Source organism: Oreochromis niloticus, linkage group LG16 (genome assembly GCF_001858045.2).
Source record: "Oreochromis niloticus isolate F11D_XX linkage group LG16, O_niloticus_UMD_NMBU, whole genome shotgun sequence".
Lineage (NCBI taxonomy): Eukaryota > Metazoa > Chordata > Actinopteri > Cichliformes > Cichlidae > Oreochromis > Oreochromis niloticus.
Genome location: NC_031987.2, coordinates 32,180,001 through 32,198,435, shown reverse-complemented (window position 1 = coordinate 32,198,435; position 18,435 = coordinate 32,180,001). Strand labels below are relative to the sequence as shown.

General features: G+C 39.7%; 5 protein-coding genes and 1 long non-coding RNA gene across 18 annotated transcripts; 5 read left to right on the top strand and 1 right to left on the bottom strand.

Annotated features, from left to right (window-relative positions):
* Positions 1-50: 50 nt before the first annotated feature.
* c9h2orf80 (chromosome 9 C2orf80 homolog) lies at positions 51-7,310 on the top strand. Of its 11 annotated transcripts, none has more exons than XM_025903984.1 (10): positions 251-573; positions 2,340-2,420; positions 2,907-2,978; positions 3,061-3,142; positions 3,234-3,316; positions 3,547-3,637; positions 3,766-3,843; positions 3,954-4,041; positions 5,041-5,141; positions 7,003-7,310. In XM_025903984.1, the coding sequence occupies exons 3-10, from the start codon at positions 2,938-2,940 to the stop codon at positions 7,069-7,071; spliced, it is 633 nt and encodes a 210-aa protein (XP_025759769.1). In that variant the 5' UTR covers positions 251-573; positions 2,340-2,420; positions 2,907-2,937; the 3' UTR covers positions 7,072-7,310. The 11 variants fall into 11 exon arrangements, 10 of the variants coding, with proteins under 10 accessions (XP_005475256.1, XP_025759769.1, XP_025759770.1 ...); XM_025903985.1 differs by lacking the exon at positions 2,340-2,420 and adding an exon at positions 1,565-1,677; XM_005475199.4 differs by lacking the exons at positions 251-573; positions 2,340-2,420 and adding an exon at positions 51-165.
* A 1,395-nt stretch (positions 7,311-8,705) lies between these two features.
* On the top strand, positions 8,706-10,929 carry LOC100695514 (gamma-crystallin M2). The gene is made up of 3 exons (XM_003456269.5): positions 8,706-9,304; positions 9,547-9,789; positions 10,554-10,929. Exons 1-3 carry the CDS (start codon positions 9,293-9,295, stop codon positions 10,827-10,829), a joined length of 531 nt encoding a protein of 176 aa, XP_003456317.1. The 5' UTR covers positions 8,706-9,292; the 3' UTR covers positions 10,830-10,929.
* On the bottom strand, positions 10,722-14,606 carry LOC112844181 (uncharacterized). The gene is made up of 3 exons (XR_003216846.1): positions 14,484-14,606; positions 11,489-11,603; positions 10,722-10,851 (listed from the first exon to the last, which is right to left on the bottom strand). It is a non-coding gene; the product is annotated as an uncharacterized LOC112844181 (long non-coding RNA).
* LOC100700508 (gamma-crystallin M2) lies at positions 11,662-13,343 on the top strand. The gene is made up of 3 exons (XM_005475201.2): positions 11,662-11,786; positions 11,864-12,106; positions 12,998-13,343. The coding sequence occupies exons 1-3, from the start codon at positions 11,778-11,780 to the stop codon at positions 13,268-13,270; spliced, it is 525 nt and encodes a 174-aa protein (XP_005475258.1). The 5' UTR covers positions 11,662-11,777; the 3' UTR covers positions 13,271-13,343.
* LOC100695250 (gamma-crystallin M2) lies at positions 14,071-16,865 on the top strand. Of its 3 annotated transcripts, XR_003216845.1 has the most exons (5): positions 14,071-14,123; positions 14,322-14,564; positions 15,688-15,969; positions 16,644-16,712; positions 16,827-16,865. XR_003216845.1 is itself a non-coding variant. In XM_025903976.1 (4 exons), the coding sequence occupies exons 1-3, from the start codon at positions 14,115-14,117 to the stop codon at positions 15,958-15,960; spliced, it is 525 nt and encodes a 174-aa protein (XP_025759761.1). In that variant the 5' UTR covers positions 14,071-14,114; the 3' UTR covers positions 15,961-15,969; positions 16,649-16,712. The 3 variants fall into 3 exon arrangements, 2 of the variants coding, with proteins under 2 accessions (XP_025759761.1, XP_003456316.1); XM_025903976.1 differs by lacking the exon at positions 16,827-16,865 and having other exon boundaries at positions 16,649-16,712; XM_003456268.4 differs by lacking the exons at positions 16,644-16,712; positions 16,827-16,865 and having other exon boundaries at positions 15,688-15,978.
* On the top strand, positions 16,574-17,741 carry LOC100694979 (beta-crystallin S-1). Its single transcript, XM_019352326.2, has 3 exons — positions 16,574-16,712; positions 16,827-17,069; positions 17,393-17,741. The coding sequence occupies exons 1-3, from the start codon at positions 16,674-16,676 to the stop codon at positions 17,666-17,668; spliced, it is 558 nt and encodes a 185-aa protein (XP_019207871.1). The 5' UTR covers positions 16,574-16,673; the 3' UTR covers positions 17,669-17,741.
* The last annotated feature ends 694 nt before the right edge of the window (positions 17,742-18,435 follow it).

The window sequence follows — 18,435 nt, the reverse complement described above, 5'->3', positions numbered from 1 at the left end:
ACACTCCTATAAAGTTTCATTAGAATTTATTTAAAACTTTTTGATCTCCCATGTTTACAGACAGAATGATGACATGCATGCATAACCTACTTGGCAGAGACAATAAGCTTGACCTCAGTCACTACATTGCTAAAATGCTGCTGTTTCCTTAATACTTCAGTACTGGTTTGTAGTCCTCTGATATTTTCCTCCTTATACTTGCATACATTTGCGTAAGTACTAATTTAGCCTTGTAGCAAAGTTACAATATGCTATTATGTTTTACTCCCCTTGCTGCTATATTGATCGCAATAGGCACATTTATGCACGTCAATTCTCGCTGTGTTTCTACCTACCCTGCTCCACTTGTTTCCTTGTGATGTCTGGTTTGGTAATGATCAGACTCACAGGTCTGTTGTAAATTATTCAGGCCATGCTGTTCATCTGAGAAGTCTGCTGGACGTTGCTGTTAAAAGCTTGTGTTCCTCCTAGAAAGGTTAAAGGATTCAGTGTCGCATGACTGCAGTCGTCGTTTAGGATTTTGTATGATCGTGTTAGGTGAAGTACTGTAATCGCCTCTTTTCGACCAGTTGAGTGAGTATCTTTTTTGAAAACACTTGCATGTGTTAAATGTGTTGCTGTTCTTTGTCTTTATCTAAAATGTTTTACACGGGGGAAAGGAATTCTAGTTTGGATTTGGGAATCATTAGTTAAAGCGGAAGTGAGTCCAGTAAGGGTGTCAGGTTGCCTATGAGATCATCAGTAAATCAATCCTGTATTTTAGGTGGACTGCGTGATGCAAGCTCATCGCCATCCTGATAGATTAAGACAGCGGTCTCCAACCCCCGGGTCGTTTGGTACCGGGCCGCGAGAGCTGAGGCTGTGACTTTCAGGGTTTTCGGGGTTTTTTATCGTTAACTCGGTTTCCCTGGTTCTTGTCCCGTGTAGTTGTGTGTATTATTTTGAAAGAAATGTTTTGTCGTTACCATAGCGACTAGAGAGCGTTATGGGGCAGAGAGGAAACGCATTTGAGGAGGACGCTGCTAATAAAGTTACACAGTGTCTGTGAAGGTTCTCAGTCATCCAGGTCATCGTAGTCAAAGGAATTTGAATCCTTCTGAAGAAGCTTCTCGGATGAGAGGTGAAACGTCTTCAAGCAACTCAAAGAAGTCCAGACGCTTTTCTTTGCAAATTCCTTTAAAGTTACACAGTGAACTCGCGTTTATTATTATATTTACAAAATACCACAGTTTTTGTCTTGGTCGTATCATTTTTTATTTTGTCGTATTTGTCCGCGACACCTTTAAGGCCGGTCCGTGTGACGTTAGGCCGGGGGACCGCTGGATTAGAATTCACATCTACTTGCTTTGTTCCACTACAGTGTATTTTGGTATTCATTTTAAAGGATTGAAATGGTTATTTGTCAATCGTCAGTTTTTGCATAATAATCGTTAATAACAAAATGTTGCAAATGTATTAAAAATTAACAACTAAAATATCTCATTTATAAAGGTATTTAGACCTTTAGTTGAGTAATTTGTAGAAGCCACTTTGCGTTTTGGTCTTGTGTTGCCTGTTTGCATAGGTCTTTCTGGGAACGTAACCAATGCAGAGACTGTTGGGCACATCAGTGAGCAGTCCTGCAGGAAGACGACAGTGCAAACTTGAGCCGTGATGGCTCTGAGTGCCAGCAGAATGGTGACTGCCTATAGACCAAGACCTTAAGTTGTCTAGAGGATTTGCACGCCTGGTTGCGGACAGTATATCTTATTATGACAAAACTTCTTGAGCTCCTTCACATAGGATGGGTGGTGTCAGTAAACTGGCATCATAAGTCTCTCTAACGCAGGGGTCTCAAACTCCAGTCCTCAAGGTCCGGTGTCCTGAAACCTTTCCATGTGTCCCTGTTGCAACACACCTGAATACAATTAGTATGTCTTTAGCAAGAGTCTAGAACTTGACTGCATGCTGAGGTGGCAACCTCTAACCCTACTCAAATAAATTCAAGTAAATGTAAGTGTTTGGAAAAATGTACTTCTAAAAGTACTTTTATTGCACCATGTTCATTCACTCATGAGCTGCTGTAACATGAATAGAATGGCTGAATTGCCACCTCAGCATGCAGTCAAGTTTTATAGAGTCTTGCTAATGAGGTGTATTACAACAGGGACACATGAAGAAGGCCCTTGAGGACTGGAGTTTAAAACCCCTGCTCTAACATGCTCTGTAGGTTTAAGGCATTGGCGTTATACTACCACTACCATGCTTCACTGTAAGGATGGTATCAGCACACACACTGCCTCTAGTTTATTAGTGCAAAGAGTTTATGTTTTTTGTAATCCTTTCCCATGTGCTCTCAGAGGCCTTTCAGAGCTTTCTGACAAACACAAAAGCTGATACGGTACCCTGTTAAGGAATTATATTCATGTCAAAATCTGCAGGTGAGAAAAAAACACACATTCATTGCAACTCAATCAATTGCATTCTATGTGTATAAATTCAATAACCTGCACGTGTAGAGCGCAGCAGCCGCGCATATAGAGAAGCCATCGTGCATGCAACATGAATTGAATTCTATAACTTTCTGGCACAGTCTTCTGTTTATTGAGGATTTGTTCCTGTTAAGTTGGTCCTCTCCCTGGTGTACGCCCTTTCTGCCCAAACTGGCCAGATGGCCATCTCTACGAAGTCTCCCAGTGACTGGAGAATTCAATGAAAATGAACAGGAGGCACATCAAAGGGTCTGAATATGTTAACTGAAACATTAAAAGCATGGTTTCACATTCAGTTAGGTTACTTCTTGTTAGGAAAATTACACTTTTATCATTAAAAAATGAATAAAACAACAAATTGCACAAAAAGCTGAGGTGACTAGTTAAGATGTAGAAGATGTACTATGTACTGTACATGCGCTGATTTCTCTGCAGGAGTCCTAGATGAAAGGATTTCATTCAGAAAATGGAGGCAAACAAGCTCAAAAGAGATGTTGAGGCCCTTATGTGAGTGGATGCTAAAATGTTACAAAGCATACCAAATGTAAGTAAACTGGCAACCGGTTCATTTTCTCCTGTTCCCGAACAGAGACAACTATATTGGACAGAAACTCAGAGAGGACGGCTTTGATCCGAAGGGCAAGGGAACTTTCACAGCACTGGATGACCTGGTAAAAACTCAGCAGAACCAACCAATGCTAAAATAATGTTTTAATGTATAACTAAGTAGAGCTGAGAGCTTCTGTGTTTGACATGTTGCAGGCTCACTATGATCTTGCAATCAGTGTTGCCCTTTGGTGGTTGGAGAAGAAGGAAGGACGACATGTGCTCGACAGAGAGATCATGTACGTTTTCTGTTTTTTAAAGTTAAATGTTCTATCATTGATACGTCTGAATTATGTTTATTATGCTCACAAAATTTAGTAAAAATTAAATAACAAGTAGAAAAATAAACAAAACTTTGGTAAAAGCAGCTGTAATAAGACATGATGCTGTACAGTGCTTTTACAAAGGCAAATGAATACAGTCAGTTGGTGGATTGGTTGCCTTTCATTACCTTCCTCCTACACCACAGTGGAGCAACATGCAGTTTAGGAAGTGCCCAGTATCCTAATCGCTTAGAGCGGGAGGCTATGATCTTGTCATCCTTTGCTGGGATAATTATGGTAAGGATATTTACATATAAATGCTACTTTTAATAAATCTAAGAGCTAAAGGTAAACTCTCCAAAAACCTTCCTGAGAGTACTTAATGCCTAAACTGCTTATTTTAACTGTTGTGTGTTGCTGTTTAGAGTAGCCTGCCAGTGGAGAAAATCTTGACCCTGTACAGGTGTAAACCAGCCGCTTCATACCCCAACCAGAAATCCAAGGTACGAAAGTGTCCTGGTTAGGAAAGTTGCCGCAACTGTTTTATCTTCTTTGGAACATAATTTTCCCTAAAAAAATCATTCCCACTCCTTTTTCTTTTTCTTAACACAAGGGCTCAATTGTCTATCCCATCACTCTGTCCTATCATCCGTTTGCAATGCTCGGCTCCTACAAGGTCGCGCACCACTCCAAGAAACACAGTAAGTGTGTGTTGTCTGGTTTTCAGTCTTTTAGCTGATTTTTTTAGCCTTTATGGTAGTGACAAGGGAATAAAGATACAAACTGTTTCTCAAATGGGAATCAAATACATTTCTATACAATGTAACTGCTTTGTATAACCAAAGCGGGCGAGAGTTGCTGGCAACTTTAATACAGTTTATACTTGGAACAAGTCTAAAAACGGAGCGTGTCTGGTGCTTGGCAATAATATTTAGATTTTATGAGTACATATAAAATATAATCAACTTAAAATAAGATTTTCTTTTCTTTTTTACTCTTTTTGGAGACACACTCCTCAGCAGATAAACGAGCATAGCAACATTTGAAGTATTTTCAACCTGAACTAGAATGTCTTGAAATCATTTCATGGCCTGCTAATGATCCTAACCTCTCTGACCTCTCAGTTGTGTACTGAGCAGTATTTATCTTGAGTTTCCTTGGAAACTTTAAGTTAAAAAAGCTCAAAAGCAGGAACTTTTCCTTCTTTGAGTTTTAATTTTCTCTGATTTGTGTTTTGTTTCTTTGAACAATATAGATAACTCCATCAACAATGTACTGTTCTGTCTACATGACATTTTATGGCTTCCGTTTTTTTCTTTGGAATGGGAGTTTTGGGAAGTGCTCTTTTGCCAAACGTTATTCTTTAAAAGTATTTTTCAGTTTGCAGAATGTTTGATTTTTGAGTACAAATATAAGGAATATAAAACAGAAACACTCAAAAATGTACTTCAGTTCAGTAGTGACTGAGCAAAGCTATTCTGCAGACTCAGGCTGACTGCAATAGACAGCAATTATGTGCTGAGAGGCAGGTTGGCTCCTACCAGGTGACTAGTGAGCAAAAATAGTCTCAAACCAGTTGGTTGCTGCAACTGCCAAATGTGAAAAAAATTCATTCCTGTCATCCTTGGAGGTTGTTATCCTATTTTCAATCTAGTGTGACTGAGCATTAATATTCTGAAGGAAAAACAAAACTCTTGCAGATCAGAAGCTGAAAAGATGGCTGTCTGGGCAGACAAAGGCAAGCACTCCACCGAAGCAAGTTTCATCTTCGTTTTCCACTTCATCTCAGTCCTTCATCAGTGTGAGTACCGTATCTGAGCATTCCCCGTATGTGTGGTAGGCAAAATAAGAACTGATGTCTCTAAATACCAAGGAAAAATACTTCAGTAGTCAGTACAAATCATGTAAATGGCTGCTGTGTTTCCCATCATATATCATGTACAACATGCAGATATGTTTTAAACTTTTAACCACTTGCTAAACCCAGCTGCATACTCTGCTTTATTAACACCTGCTGCTTATTAAAACCCCATTACAAATAAAGACAAGCAGCTTTATTTAAATGATGAAAGTAAAGTGAAGGTTGCATCTTCAGGAGACAGTAGCTTCAGCACATCAGACACACCTCGATATTTAATAACCTGGCATCAAGCAGATTATTAAAGACACCAGTGTCAAAACTGCCTTTATTTTACATAGAGCCAAATTAAATTGCTACTCTATGGTGCCACGATATAACACAAGATGTTGACTAAAACATGAGACGGTGGCACATAGAATAAATAAAATCACTATTGCATATGATTAAATACACCATGGGTGGATGACACACTGCACCGCCTGCTGAAACAACCTTTTGCTGAATCTGGACGTGTGAGTCTTGGCTGACCTATAACACTTGCCATAGATGATGGCCAGGGTGAGTGAAGTCCTGGACAATTTCGGTATTTCTGCTGAGGTAGCGTGATATGGCACTCTCCTTTAGAGATGAGCAGTCAGTTTTCTTCTGCGCAGTTCTCATCTCTCACTGCAGAGCTTTCTTTTGGAAGTTGCAGTGGTGTTGGCCGATCAGGAGAGGTCCTCGTATATGAGACCCCCAGGATGTCTGCACCCTTTCTACACATGCTCCATTTATACAGAGAGGGCCAGAACTGTGTCATATTTCCTCCACTAATAATGCAGTTGTCTTTGTGGTGATGAGTCTCTGGTTATTCACCAAGAATCACTCTGACAGTCTTCATAGCTCTTCCCTGCATGCTGACTCATTTCTTGTGATAAGCTTAATGATGGTTGTGTCTAATTTATTTATGGTGTAATATGAGCAGACTGGTATGCAGTGATGGAGTAGTAGAGGTGGGGACCTAGTTTGACTGTCTGTGAACGGCTGGTGAGGAAGTCTTTGGTCCTGGTGTCAATGGGGATCGAGAGGCCAAGTCTTGTAGCCTGCTGATTAGCATGTCGACGGGATGTCCAGCTCTGTGTTCCAGGTGGTTTAGTGCTGTGTGGATGGTGATGGCCTCCTCGGTGGGTCTGTTAGCTTTGTGTGCAAACTGAAGTGAGCTAAATGTGGAAGAGAGGCTGGTTTTGATATGATGCAGGACCAGTGTCTCAAAGCATCTCTTAATCAGTTAGGTAAATGTAGTTGACTTATCCATTTATGCATTTCTAGAGTTGACTGACCTGAACACACATCTCACATCCTGTTCCTGCAGAGTGAATCTATGAAGTCTTTTGGCCTCAAATTGGATGAAGAAACGATTTAGTTCCTCCATGTTGGCATATAGATGTTGTTGTAGTCTTCCCCAAACCTTTCTTGAGTCGTTACATGTCAGGTTCCACTGTTGTAGGCCTTCTTAGTCTCCTGTAAATGCAGTTTGGGTAATGCGGTTCCCCTTTTCTTAGTATTCCCATATTTCCTTGACCTCATGGCATTTTCAGTCTAAGTTGAGGAAAAGTGATTAGGAAAGGACATAGGAAGTAATTTTGAAATGTTCAACATCAATCCAGAAATATTTCAGAGAAAAGACGAGGGTTTGAAATGCCCAAAGCCAAGAAGGAACCATCTGAAGAGTAAGTTCTTGTTACAACGTCTGCATTGAAAATCCTCTGCTGCCACCCGGTGGATCTAAACAGACCTCCCATCCGCTCTGCTTCACTTTTAGGACAGCAGTGACGTTCACCAGGAAAGAACTGAGCACTATGAAGGCTCGCAAGAGTCTCTGCATGACTGACGTCAACCGCCAGCAGCTGCCAGAAGTAGAGACATTGAGCTAAATCAATAATACTAACATGAAATGGTAAAATTCCTCAGTTGAACGTTAACGTACTCAACTAAAAATGTCACTTGAACTCAAAAATGCACTTGAAGTGCTCAGATATAAAAGACACATAAACAGAGAAATATTTTCTGTCAGCTGGGCTCTGTGTTATTTGATAATGCATTATATGAATAAATTGTTACTACATTCAACGTCATGCTTTAATGTGTTTCCTTCACTCTGTACTCCTCGCAAAGTGTCATACCAGACTGTATTGGTGGAGTTTATGTGATTATGGAGGTCTGATGATCTGAAGCAGGACTCCATGCTTCTTGGTCAAACAGCGCTTAGTGACACTGGAGATGTGTTATGACTCAAACTACTGATGGTCTCACTGGAGTCAGAGATTTTTTTAAATATATTATTTACCCAGGAAAAATACAACTCTTGGAGTTAAAAATGGCTTGTCCTCACCAAGAAAGACATGCAAGTTGCATGAAGTAGTAGCTCATACACAAGGTCAGGGTTCACTGATTTTCATATTTGGTATGACCTTGACCTAATTTTCACCAAAATTAAAGCAGCTCAACCTGTCATTGGTATCTGTCTACCATTGGGAGCTGGACTGGACTTCTTTAAGTTGTTTGAAGACATTTTTATTTCTCATCCATCTACTCTATTTGAGCATTCAAAGTGCTTTAAACAACTACATTTATACCAGCACTTTCTATCTAACATTTATACATACTGTGACAGAGAGCAGCATGGGGTTAGTATCTTACCCAAGGATATTTGGCATGCAGACTGGGATCAAACCACAAACCTTCCAGTCAGTAGGTGACCTGCTCTATCATCTGAGCTACAGCCACCCTCAGGATCGGTTCTGTGAAGGGTCGTTGACCCGCTATTGATCATGTATCTCATCAAAAAATCCAGGGTATGAAAAAAGGTGTGGGTCATTACCACCAGAGGTTTCAGGAGACACCTGTGTGACACGTTGCCTCAACCCTATCATGGATCTATTAAGGTCACCTGATTCAAAATGTGAGTTGGGGTTGAGGCCCCTGGGAAGGGATCTCAAAACTGGATTGTAAGTGGCGGACAGTTGATGTCGTAAGCCACTACCTCTGTTCAACGATGGTCATTCACAGTAGTCCTTTTTTCAAACCATCTCTCTCCTCTGTCCAAAATGTGAAGGCTGGCAACCTTTAAAAGCATGAACTCTATCCTTTAGGTGCAGATATACAGCTGAGTCTTGTCCCATGTACAAGTCTAGGCACTCCTCACAGCAACAAGTTTATGCTTTTACCAAGATTCACTTAATACCTGTTAAATCATTCCAGCTTTGTCTTTGATGAAAACAATGAAATCATTTTTATTACCTCAGGTTATGTTATTAACTTAGATAATCAGTTTGTGGATAAATGATTATTGTAGGTTTGTTACCCTGCAGTATAAACTACCCTGATGCAACTGTTGTTGCGGCTATATAAATACAATTGAATTGTTATAGAAATGTAAAAAAAATCTCAAATGATTGACTTTTAGAATCAGTGCTAATCCATGTCCAGTAATATTTAGAAGCATTCGTTACCATTGTAAGAGAAAAAACGGATATTTGGTATCCCATCTCTTTACAATTACATATCAGATTGTTTGCAGAGTTACTAAAACTGTCAAATAAGTGTACCTGAATACAAACTCCAAAGTGACACAAAGTAAAAGCACCTAAATATCACTTTGGTACTGATATTGACTTTACACTGAAGGTGCCTGGTCCCATTTTCCTCGTACAAATAAAACACACAAATCCACATTTTTCTTTTTTGGAATTTCTGCAAATGTTTATAGAGGCTGATTCATTTTGTGATGACCTCTGACATTCTGCGAGCAAAGATTAATCTCCTTGATGAGTGGATAAAATGTGTCTCTAATGTCCATATCAATAAAGAGGGCACAGTGGGTCAGTAATTTGCCTGGTAGGACTTTTGCATTGATGATTCAGGGATTTTCGCTCTATGCGCAGGATCAAGACTCTTGGCAACGATGCCAGTATGTTAAATCCCCACTCATTGAAAAAACAGCTAAAGTGGGATCTGCTAACCCTTTGATTGAGGTTTATATAGCGGGGCTGTGGTGCCGCTTTGTGAGACCACCATTTTTCCGTAGGTGACTGGCTCCAGCACACTGCAGGATGAGTAGTAAGGTAAGAGAGATTCATTCTGTTTTGGGCTTCTTCAAGCTGACAAGTCGCGTTGCAGCTTCTCAAATAACGATTGCCAGACACACCGAGAAACTGACAGTGACTTTAACTGACTTTAACAACCCATAACATAATCAACACTGCCAGAATCACACATACAGGCTCAACTGAAATCTGTAGTACAACATCACCAGACTTGGCTGTGACTGCCTCTGTCCACCCTCCTCCTCCTCCCCTGGCTTTAGATCATATTCTATGAGGACAGAAACTTCCAGGGTCGCTCATATGAGTGCGACACCGACTGCCCTGACATGCACCCCCACTTCAGCCGCTGCAACTCCATCAAGGTGGAAAGTGGTTGCTGGGTGCTGTATGAGAAGCCCAACTACACTGGCTACCAGTATGTTCTGACCAGAGGCGAGTACCCAGACTACCAGCGCTGGATGGGCTACAACGACACCATCCGCTCCTGCCGTACCTTCTCCTATGTGAGTGAACAGTTAATACTATGAAAAATGTCATCTGAGAATTACATTTTCTGACTTAGAAGTGGTTTTATGTCTTTATTTAGACGATTAAACCACTGATTTTCACTGTTTTCTATGTGCACAAGCCAAATAACATGATGCATACACTGGTTAAAATATTAGATATTTTTTCCTTCCAACTAAAGTTGCACTTTATTAAGAGTTTAGATTTAGTTGCTGAAAGGTGCTTTCTCTGTACAGAATCTACATGAAATAGTTCAAGGTTACGTGTAGGACAAGGTAATGTTTGGCAAACAATTAAATAAAAGTCAATTATAAATGTCAAATAAGTTGTTGTTGATGTTTTCTCATAATTATGACACATTGTAAAACTATTTAATCAGGTTCCATGTATTATCTGTATATTTATTTTGAAATTATTTTTTATTTTAACTATGTCAGTGTTTAACTATTCTTTTGATGTGGCACGACAAATAAATACCAGCCACTGACATTACTTAATGAAATTGTATTTGCTCACATGCAGATATCACTGAACAAGGCCAATGTGGGCCAACATTTAGCTCATATGTTGATGCAGTCCTACAAATTTAAAAATAAAAAAAAACAATGGGTTTGACTTTGTTTTTTAGACATATTTATTTTTTAAGCGTAAGCTATGTCAATTTCCAATAAATCTTCCCCTCACACACACCCATACAGAGCTGCACAGGTACTGATGCTACTCTAATTTTGTGTTTTACCTTACTGCTATGTTCATCCAGACCAGCGAGGGGCCCTACCGCATGCGCATCTACGAGCGACCCAACTTCCAGGGTCAGATGATGGAGTTCAGTGAGGACTGCGAGTCGGTGCAGGATCATTTTCGGAGCCGTGACATCTATTCCTGCAATGTCATGGACGGCTACTGGACCCTCTACGAGCACCCAAACTACCGCGGCAGGCAGTACTTCATGAAGCCCGGGGAGTACCGCAAGTTCAGTGACTGGGGGGCCACCTGCGCCACCACTGGCTCCTTCCGCAGAATCACAGAGTTCTAATCTGGATCCAATCGCTTTTACGCTATAGAAAAACAAAACAAAATAAAAATGGTAATGTGTCAGTGATTGACTTGGCATTAGTAACATATAACTTCATAAATAAATGGAGCTGTTGTTAAACTACTTTCTGTGCTTCCTTTGTCACTGATTTCACTAACATCACATGAACTGACACATAAAAAGCCATATTTGGAAACATTTCCAGCATTTAAATGTGATCATCTATTATATGGACATTCCACACATTGACACATTTATTTGAACCCTTTATAGTTTCCTGTGCCAGAATGAGCCTTTATCTGATTCTGACTTACTAATTTCTTGCACATTCAATAAGGAGGTTGCCATGTGGCATTAATATAATTAAAATGAACATGGCATTGTTCTGCTTAATTTCTACTGCATAGAATTTAGTGAAATTGCAGCAGAGTTTTAGAACACACTCACTGACACGAGTGTCTCTAACTCTTTGTAATAAGGTAATTATTTACTTTCTGGATTCTCCTGATTAAAAAAAAGGCCAATTTTTGGTGTAATGTTTGTCGGAAGAACAGTTTTTATTTTTTGTAGTAGTCAGTCTCACTCCTACAGAAAATATTATAAATCAATATCAACACACACCAGCAAAAAGAAACAACGTTTTATAGGCATTTACTCACCCTTCATACTCTGAATCCAGCCCATTTAAAGCACATGAAGAGTGAAAAACCTGTGAGTGTTCCAGCGCCTGCACATGTTGTAGCTCTTGCTGGAAGCTGTATGGCATCTGTTAACCTGAACACAGGACATGACAAACAGGACTGGGAAGACTCTTGTAATATTTCTGCTGACACCACGCCTCATTTAAATAACACCAACTGCTCCCAAAAGGGTATTGTATATAAAGATGGAAGCTAATTTTAGGATTTAAAAACGCAGGAAGAGGTTTGACCAACAACAGCAGGCATTATGGGAAAGGTTTGTATGTCGTTTTACATGACAGATATCTGTAGATTAAAAATGAGCTTACATGCCTTATTCTGTCCCTCGGTCAGATCATCTTCTACGAGGACAAGAACTTTGGAGGCCGTTACTATGAGTGCATGAGCGACTGTGCCGACCTGCACTCTATGTTTGACCACTGCCGCTCCATTCGAGTGGAAAGCGGCATGTTTATGATCTATGACCGTCCGGGCTACGCGGGAAACCAATACTTCATGAGGAGGGGAGAGTACTCTGACTACATGGGCATGACCGGTATGAATGACTGTGTCAGATCTTGTCGCATGATCCCCTCGGTAAGACCCTCAGTAAAATACCATTGCTGTGTCGTACTGCATCTTAACCTCTTACAATAATAGATTCAGCGCACAGAAAAACATACACCAACTATTCAATGATTTTCTTTTTCGATTAGAAAAGTAACTACTCTGAAATTAGAAATGAAGGCGATTTCACTTAATCTAAAGAGGTCACTGTTGACTGCTCCAAAGCTGATAAAGTGCTGCTTTTGTACTCTTCTGTTAATTCTAATGTGTTAAATTTTGCTTGCCTGTCCTCCAACATAACTGCCAAGCAACAGTTAGAGTCTAAGACTGTATACTTGACTTTTAGCATGTAGCATTAGCCAATAAATGGGCTAATTTTGCTACAGCAATCTGTGTTCAGAGGTGTTTTTTTGTTTAAAAAACATAAAACTATCCTATCCCACCAGAGAACTTTTGTTTTCTGGGTAGAGGACCATGATGTAATATCCTTTTCGGCAACCATAGTAGCTACACACTAGCTTGTTACTGTCTTTTTTCTCCAGTTTTATGGACAGTGGCAAGCTGGGTAAATTGTTAAGGAAGTATTAGAGTGAAAATCAGACTGTAAATTGCACTGGATTACATTATCAGAATACTTGTGATTAATATTTCATTTTTAAAAAGTATGGTGGTACTGGTATGTTAACATTAATTAACACGTACCATGCCTATCAGTGGTGTAGAGTAGAAATGGCCTAGAAACAGGCATCAGCGTTTACTCTCTTCTTTTAGTGCCAGTATCTATGCTAAGCTAGGCTAAGCAGCTTATTGCAGATATTTTATTAGGTATGTGGTGCATGATCTAACTCACAGCTATGCACATGAACAGATTTCACAAAAGACAAACCTAATGTGACCGTTTGACTTTCCTGACCTCTGCAGCACAGTGGCAGCTTCAGGATGAGGCTGTATGAGCATTTCGACATGGAAGGCGGAATGATGGAACTGACGGATGACTGTCCTAATCTCATGGACCGTTTCCGCCTCTCCAACTTCAACTCCTGCAATGTGATAGATGGCCACTGGCTGATGTATGAGCAACACCACTACAGGGGGCGCCACTACTACCTTCCACCTGGCCAGTATAGGAGCTTCAGCAACTGGAACGCCATTAGCTCCAGGGTTGGGTCCGTCCGACGTCTCATGGATTTATGAAGACGGAAGGACAGTTCTTGTGAAATGTCTACTCTTTGCCTTGTTTTACACACTGAATAAAATGGCATCAGTGCTCAAGTGTACTCAGTTTTGTTTTTGCTCTCTGCATCTAGAGGGCATCTTTCCCCAGGAGAATGTGCTGGGCTTGTGGCCTGACATCCTAACTCTCATAAGAGGATTGAATAAAATCGTTCAAGCACTAACACTTTTCTCACTGAGGCTCAAGCGTTATCTATTGGACCTTTGTGTTTGTTTAGACATGAGCAAATATCCTACAAATTAACACAAGCATTTCGAAAGGTTGTCAGTTAAAAATGTAAATATTGTTTCTATTTTGGTCAGAAATAAAGCTCACCACCAGATGGCAGTGGTAGAATAAAAATTACATAAAACACAACATGAAACTATCATTCTGTTGACAAAAACACAGACAGACTCATTTCTACCATGGGAAAAAATATTGTAATGAAGCTCCAAATAACACAACTGGAGGTTTTTATGTCTGAGCAACTAGAAAATGAATGTAAACATTTAGAAGATATCTTGGTGAACGTGGGTGGAGCATAAACCCTCAGTCTGAGGTAAATTTTATCAGTGCAACAACAAACAGCACCCATTCAGAGTTGACATTGGACCAGTCAGCGCTCACCTGTACATACATAATCCCCAAACATCTCTTCAGGATAACACAACGGCACAAATGCCAAAGATTCCTGGCATTACAATATGAATGACACGTGCAGAGTCTGCATTTCACATTCACTATATATGTAACAGGTTTGAGTCTTCAAAGAGCTGGATGGATCATACAGGGACTAGGCACAGGGCAGGAGAAGCAGCCAACATGGGGAAGGTAAAAATGACAGTTTGGGGCAAACAAGCAGGCGGGGTACGAAATGCTAATAGGCTTCCTGAGTGTTCACGTCCTGTACTGAGATGTCCATTAAAACCATGAAAATACTCAGAATACTGAAGCATATATAATAATATTTGTTTCTATTGAACATATTTGCAGTGCAAACACTGAAAAAGATATGATTTCTATGTTTAGATTATCTTCTATGAGGACAACAACTTCTCTGGGCACCATTTTGAGTGCTGTAATGACTGTGAGGACTTGTTAAGCCGACTCAGCCGCTGCAACTCAATCAAGGTGGAGAGTGGTTGCTTCATGATCTATGAAAAACCCAATTACTCTGGTAACCAGTACTACCTGAAGAGAGGAGAGTATCCGGACTTCCATCACTGGATGGGCGTCAACGAGTCTGTCAGCTCCTGTCGTTACATCCCTACGGTGAGCTACTGTTTGTTGGCCAAACCCAGCCTTATACATTCATTATAAGATACAGCTGCTGAAGCCCACCCACTTCCACTGTCTGTTGATAGATTGTGAGAATGTAAACTAACCAGACCTAACTTTTATTGAAACAATTTTTAAGCCTTTGTTTTTAAATGTATTTCAAGATTTTGCAAACACTTTTTAACCTACAGGTTTAAAAACAGTCTCCATTATAGACTCATTTATATTCTTAGCCACAGTTCTGTTTTTAATATTTTTGAAGCAATAGCATATTATGTCTAATTTTGGGTTTTCCAAAAGCTTATTTGCTTATTCCAAACTGTTATATAAATCAAACTGATCTTTATGCAAGAGGGTGCAGCTTAGTTGTTACTATTGATCTTCCCAAAACAACTGTTCTAGGACTAATTCTGCCTATTTTAAATGTTAGCATGATGTCACTGTTGTTCCACCTTAAAGAGAAGCTAAATCAGTCTTTGAATTTAATTTTACTTTGGATTTTCTTTGAAGAAAATGTAAAAAGACGGTAGTTTTTACCATGAAAATTGTCAAATCAGATAAAAATACAGTGAAAATAAATAATGAAGTTTTGCTAATTATAACTTTATTTAAATAACCACAGAATTAGTCTGCTCTATAAAGGTGCATAAATGCTGACACAAATCTAATGCCTATCAAAACACTTTATAATCAATCTGTACCACAGTTTTTTAGAGAGTCTTGAAGATGGGCTGGACCCAGGTACTGGATCTCCACTCACAGGTTTTGCGGACTTTAGTTGTAAATGAGCCATTAACACAAGTTTTAAAGTCCACTTTAAGTATTTGTTCCCTTCACTTTTTGTGCAATCTGAGGAAGTGGAACTGTGTCTTTCATTTTGACCAAAGTAGTTACATTAGCATGTTTAGCTAGGTTAGCTAGCAAGCTAAAACATATTTCATCGTCTTTCAAAAAATCAGTTTCCCAAACTCATTCATTATTATTTACTTGTAGCAAAATAGAAGATTCCATAATTACATTTGATAGTCATTACAAATATAACAGCTTTTGTTTTTAGTAGAGGTAGTTCCTGAAGGTGCAGCTGAGTAAATAATGCCCATCTTTGATTCAAAACTAGGAGCCTGGGACGTTCAACATGCGCCTGTATGAGCGGATCGAGTTTGGGGGTCAGGTGATGGACCTTGTGGATGACTGTCCCAGTGTCATGGATCGCTTCCACGTTAATGACATCTTCTCCTGCAACGTGAAAAATGGCAACTGGCTCTTCTATGAGCACCCCAACTACAGGGGCAGGATGTACCTGATAAGGCCTGGAGAGTATAAGAGGTTCAGTGAGTGGGGTGGCAGGAATGCCAGAGTCGGATCCATCAAACGCATCATGGACTATTGACCACTTTTGGTAGTTGCCAAAAGTCTTCATACTCAGATAATTATGCTTGCAACACTAAAGAAAGAGACAGAAAACAGTTTTTGTCACTTAGTCAAACTACTACTGTCCTGCATCAGAACATTCCCTCATGTAAAGCTTGGGCTCACCATTGGACTCACCATTGTAATAAAGCAATTGCAAAATGGAGTCGTCATAGTCCATTCAGTTGTGAGGAGGACGTCATTTATCAAAGCATGATTTGTTAGTACTGTAATGTTTCGAACAAACAGATTAGTCCATGGTGGAAACCTGATCTGAGTAAGTCCTTCATATGAAATCATAGCCAACATTTTTGATACTTTGGAAATGTTGACTCACATAAAAAAACCCAACAAACAAACAGCTGGTAGCTTGTGCAAATTATGTGCTGGCTCTATTAAATATCAGTATTATTCTGCTGATGTTGTGCAGGACTATGTGACTATCATGCTATTGTGCAACAGCATTTTCGGGAAGAAATTGTGATGAACATGGAGGAAAGAACAATAACGACACACACCAAGAGTCATCTATACATAAACAGATTTTCCTATCTGCCCACCCCCACTTGTGATCCATCATCACTGTGGGGGATATATTTAAATGACAATACTTTATGCTGTGCAATCACACAGCAGTCCTTTCTTTCTTTCTTTTTTATAAAGCACAGTAGCTTGGCTCAGGGACAGCACTGAATGGTAATAGAGTCTGATGCCAACACAACCATGGGAAAGGTAAAGAAACTAAATGTTATGGTTTTACAAAAACTCCTGTTTTTGTGTCGAGATCTCTTGGCTTCTAACAGCGCTGTGTAAAAAAGTGTCTGTGTGTGCCTGTTGCTTTTGCAGATCATATTTTACGAAGACAGAAACTTCCAAGGGCGCTCTCATGAGTGCAGCAGCGACTGTGCCGATCTTCACACCTACTTCAACAGATGCAACTCCATCAGGGTGGAGAGTGGCTGCTTCATGGTGTATGAGAGGCCCAACTACATGGGCAATCAGTACTATCTGAGGAGAGGAGAGTACTCTGATAACCAGCGTATGATTGGCATTAATGACTGTGTCAGATCTTGCCGTATGATCCCCCAGGTAGGTCATAATGACTTGCTTTAAGACTCTGCTATAACCCCATAATATCCATCAGGTTACCAGACACCCTTATTGGGTCACTGCTAAATGGGCAAATATTCAGAAACTATAAATTAATTTTAGCACCATAGGGTTTACTGAAAATTCTTTTGCAAGATGTTAATAGACAAAAATATTATAATAAGGAACTGGATTTTACATCCTTATAGGTTACTGGTCAACTCATGCTTTTAAAAAATGTTTTAAGTGATTAAATGTAGTAAATGTATGTAAAGAAGGACCTGATTGGTGAGATTATAGAGTTTTTTTAAATTCTTTGCTAGCACCAAGGTTCCTACAGGATGAGGCTTTACGAGCGTGCTGACATGACCGGGCAGATGCATGAGCTAGTCGATGACTGTCCAAATGTCCAAGACCAACTCAGCATGTCTGATTTCAACTCCTGCAATGTGATGGATGGCCACTGGCTACTGTACGACCAACCTAACTACAAGGGCAGAGTGTACTACCTGAGGCCCGGAGAGTATCGGAGGTACAGTGACTGGGGAGGCATCAGCCCAAGAATCGGCTCCATCAGAAGAATCACTGACTTCAACTGAAGTCAAGCTTCATTTAAATGCATCTTTCAATGACTTGAACTGTCTGTTTTCCCAATAAACTTTATCTGCTGAATAAAACAAGCATCTTTTATTTCCATGTATCACTACAAAGCTTCATTACTATTTTGCAAAGGAGCCTTAAGATGGCAGATGAGTTTTTTCTTGCAATCAAATGTTACAGAAAGGAAAATAACTACTCTTTGGGGCGAGTGGCTAAACAATTTATCTACCAGCTTCTGGGTAACTGGGCACTATAGTTTAATCTCCTCTATGCTTAGGCATACCATTGCAAACAATACATCTCCCAGTTGGTCGGCTTGATAGGATTAGCTGGTCTCTGCGGTGGGAGAATTTATCCATACGATTAGTGTTAAACTACGCTGCATGGTGTAGGAGAGGAAACTGATCCTGGACACCTCTGACAACAAATGACAAAATATGGAATAAAGAATGAAAGAATGAGATTGATCTGGCAAAGCTGGTAACATAAGCACATGTTTTTTTAAACAGTTTAAAATTTATGTCAGACACATTACACTGTTCTGACTGACATTTGCTTTGAAACAGCTTACAAGGACCAAAAACATTCATTATGCTAAAGATTGTCTTAAAGATTTTAAACAAACAACAAAAAACATAAAATTTAAACAAAATTCATCCGGGAAATAAGCATAATATAAACTTTAACTTTTTTAGAGATTGATAAACTACACTACTAAGTGATATTAAATACAGAAACCGTAACATTTTCACATAAGTCTTACATT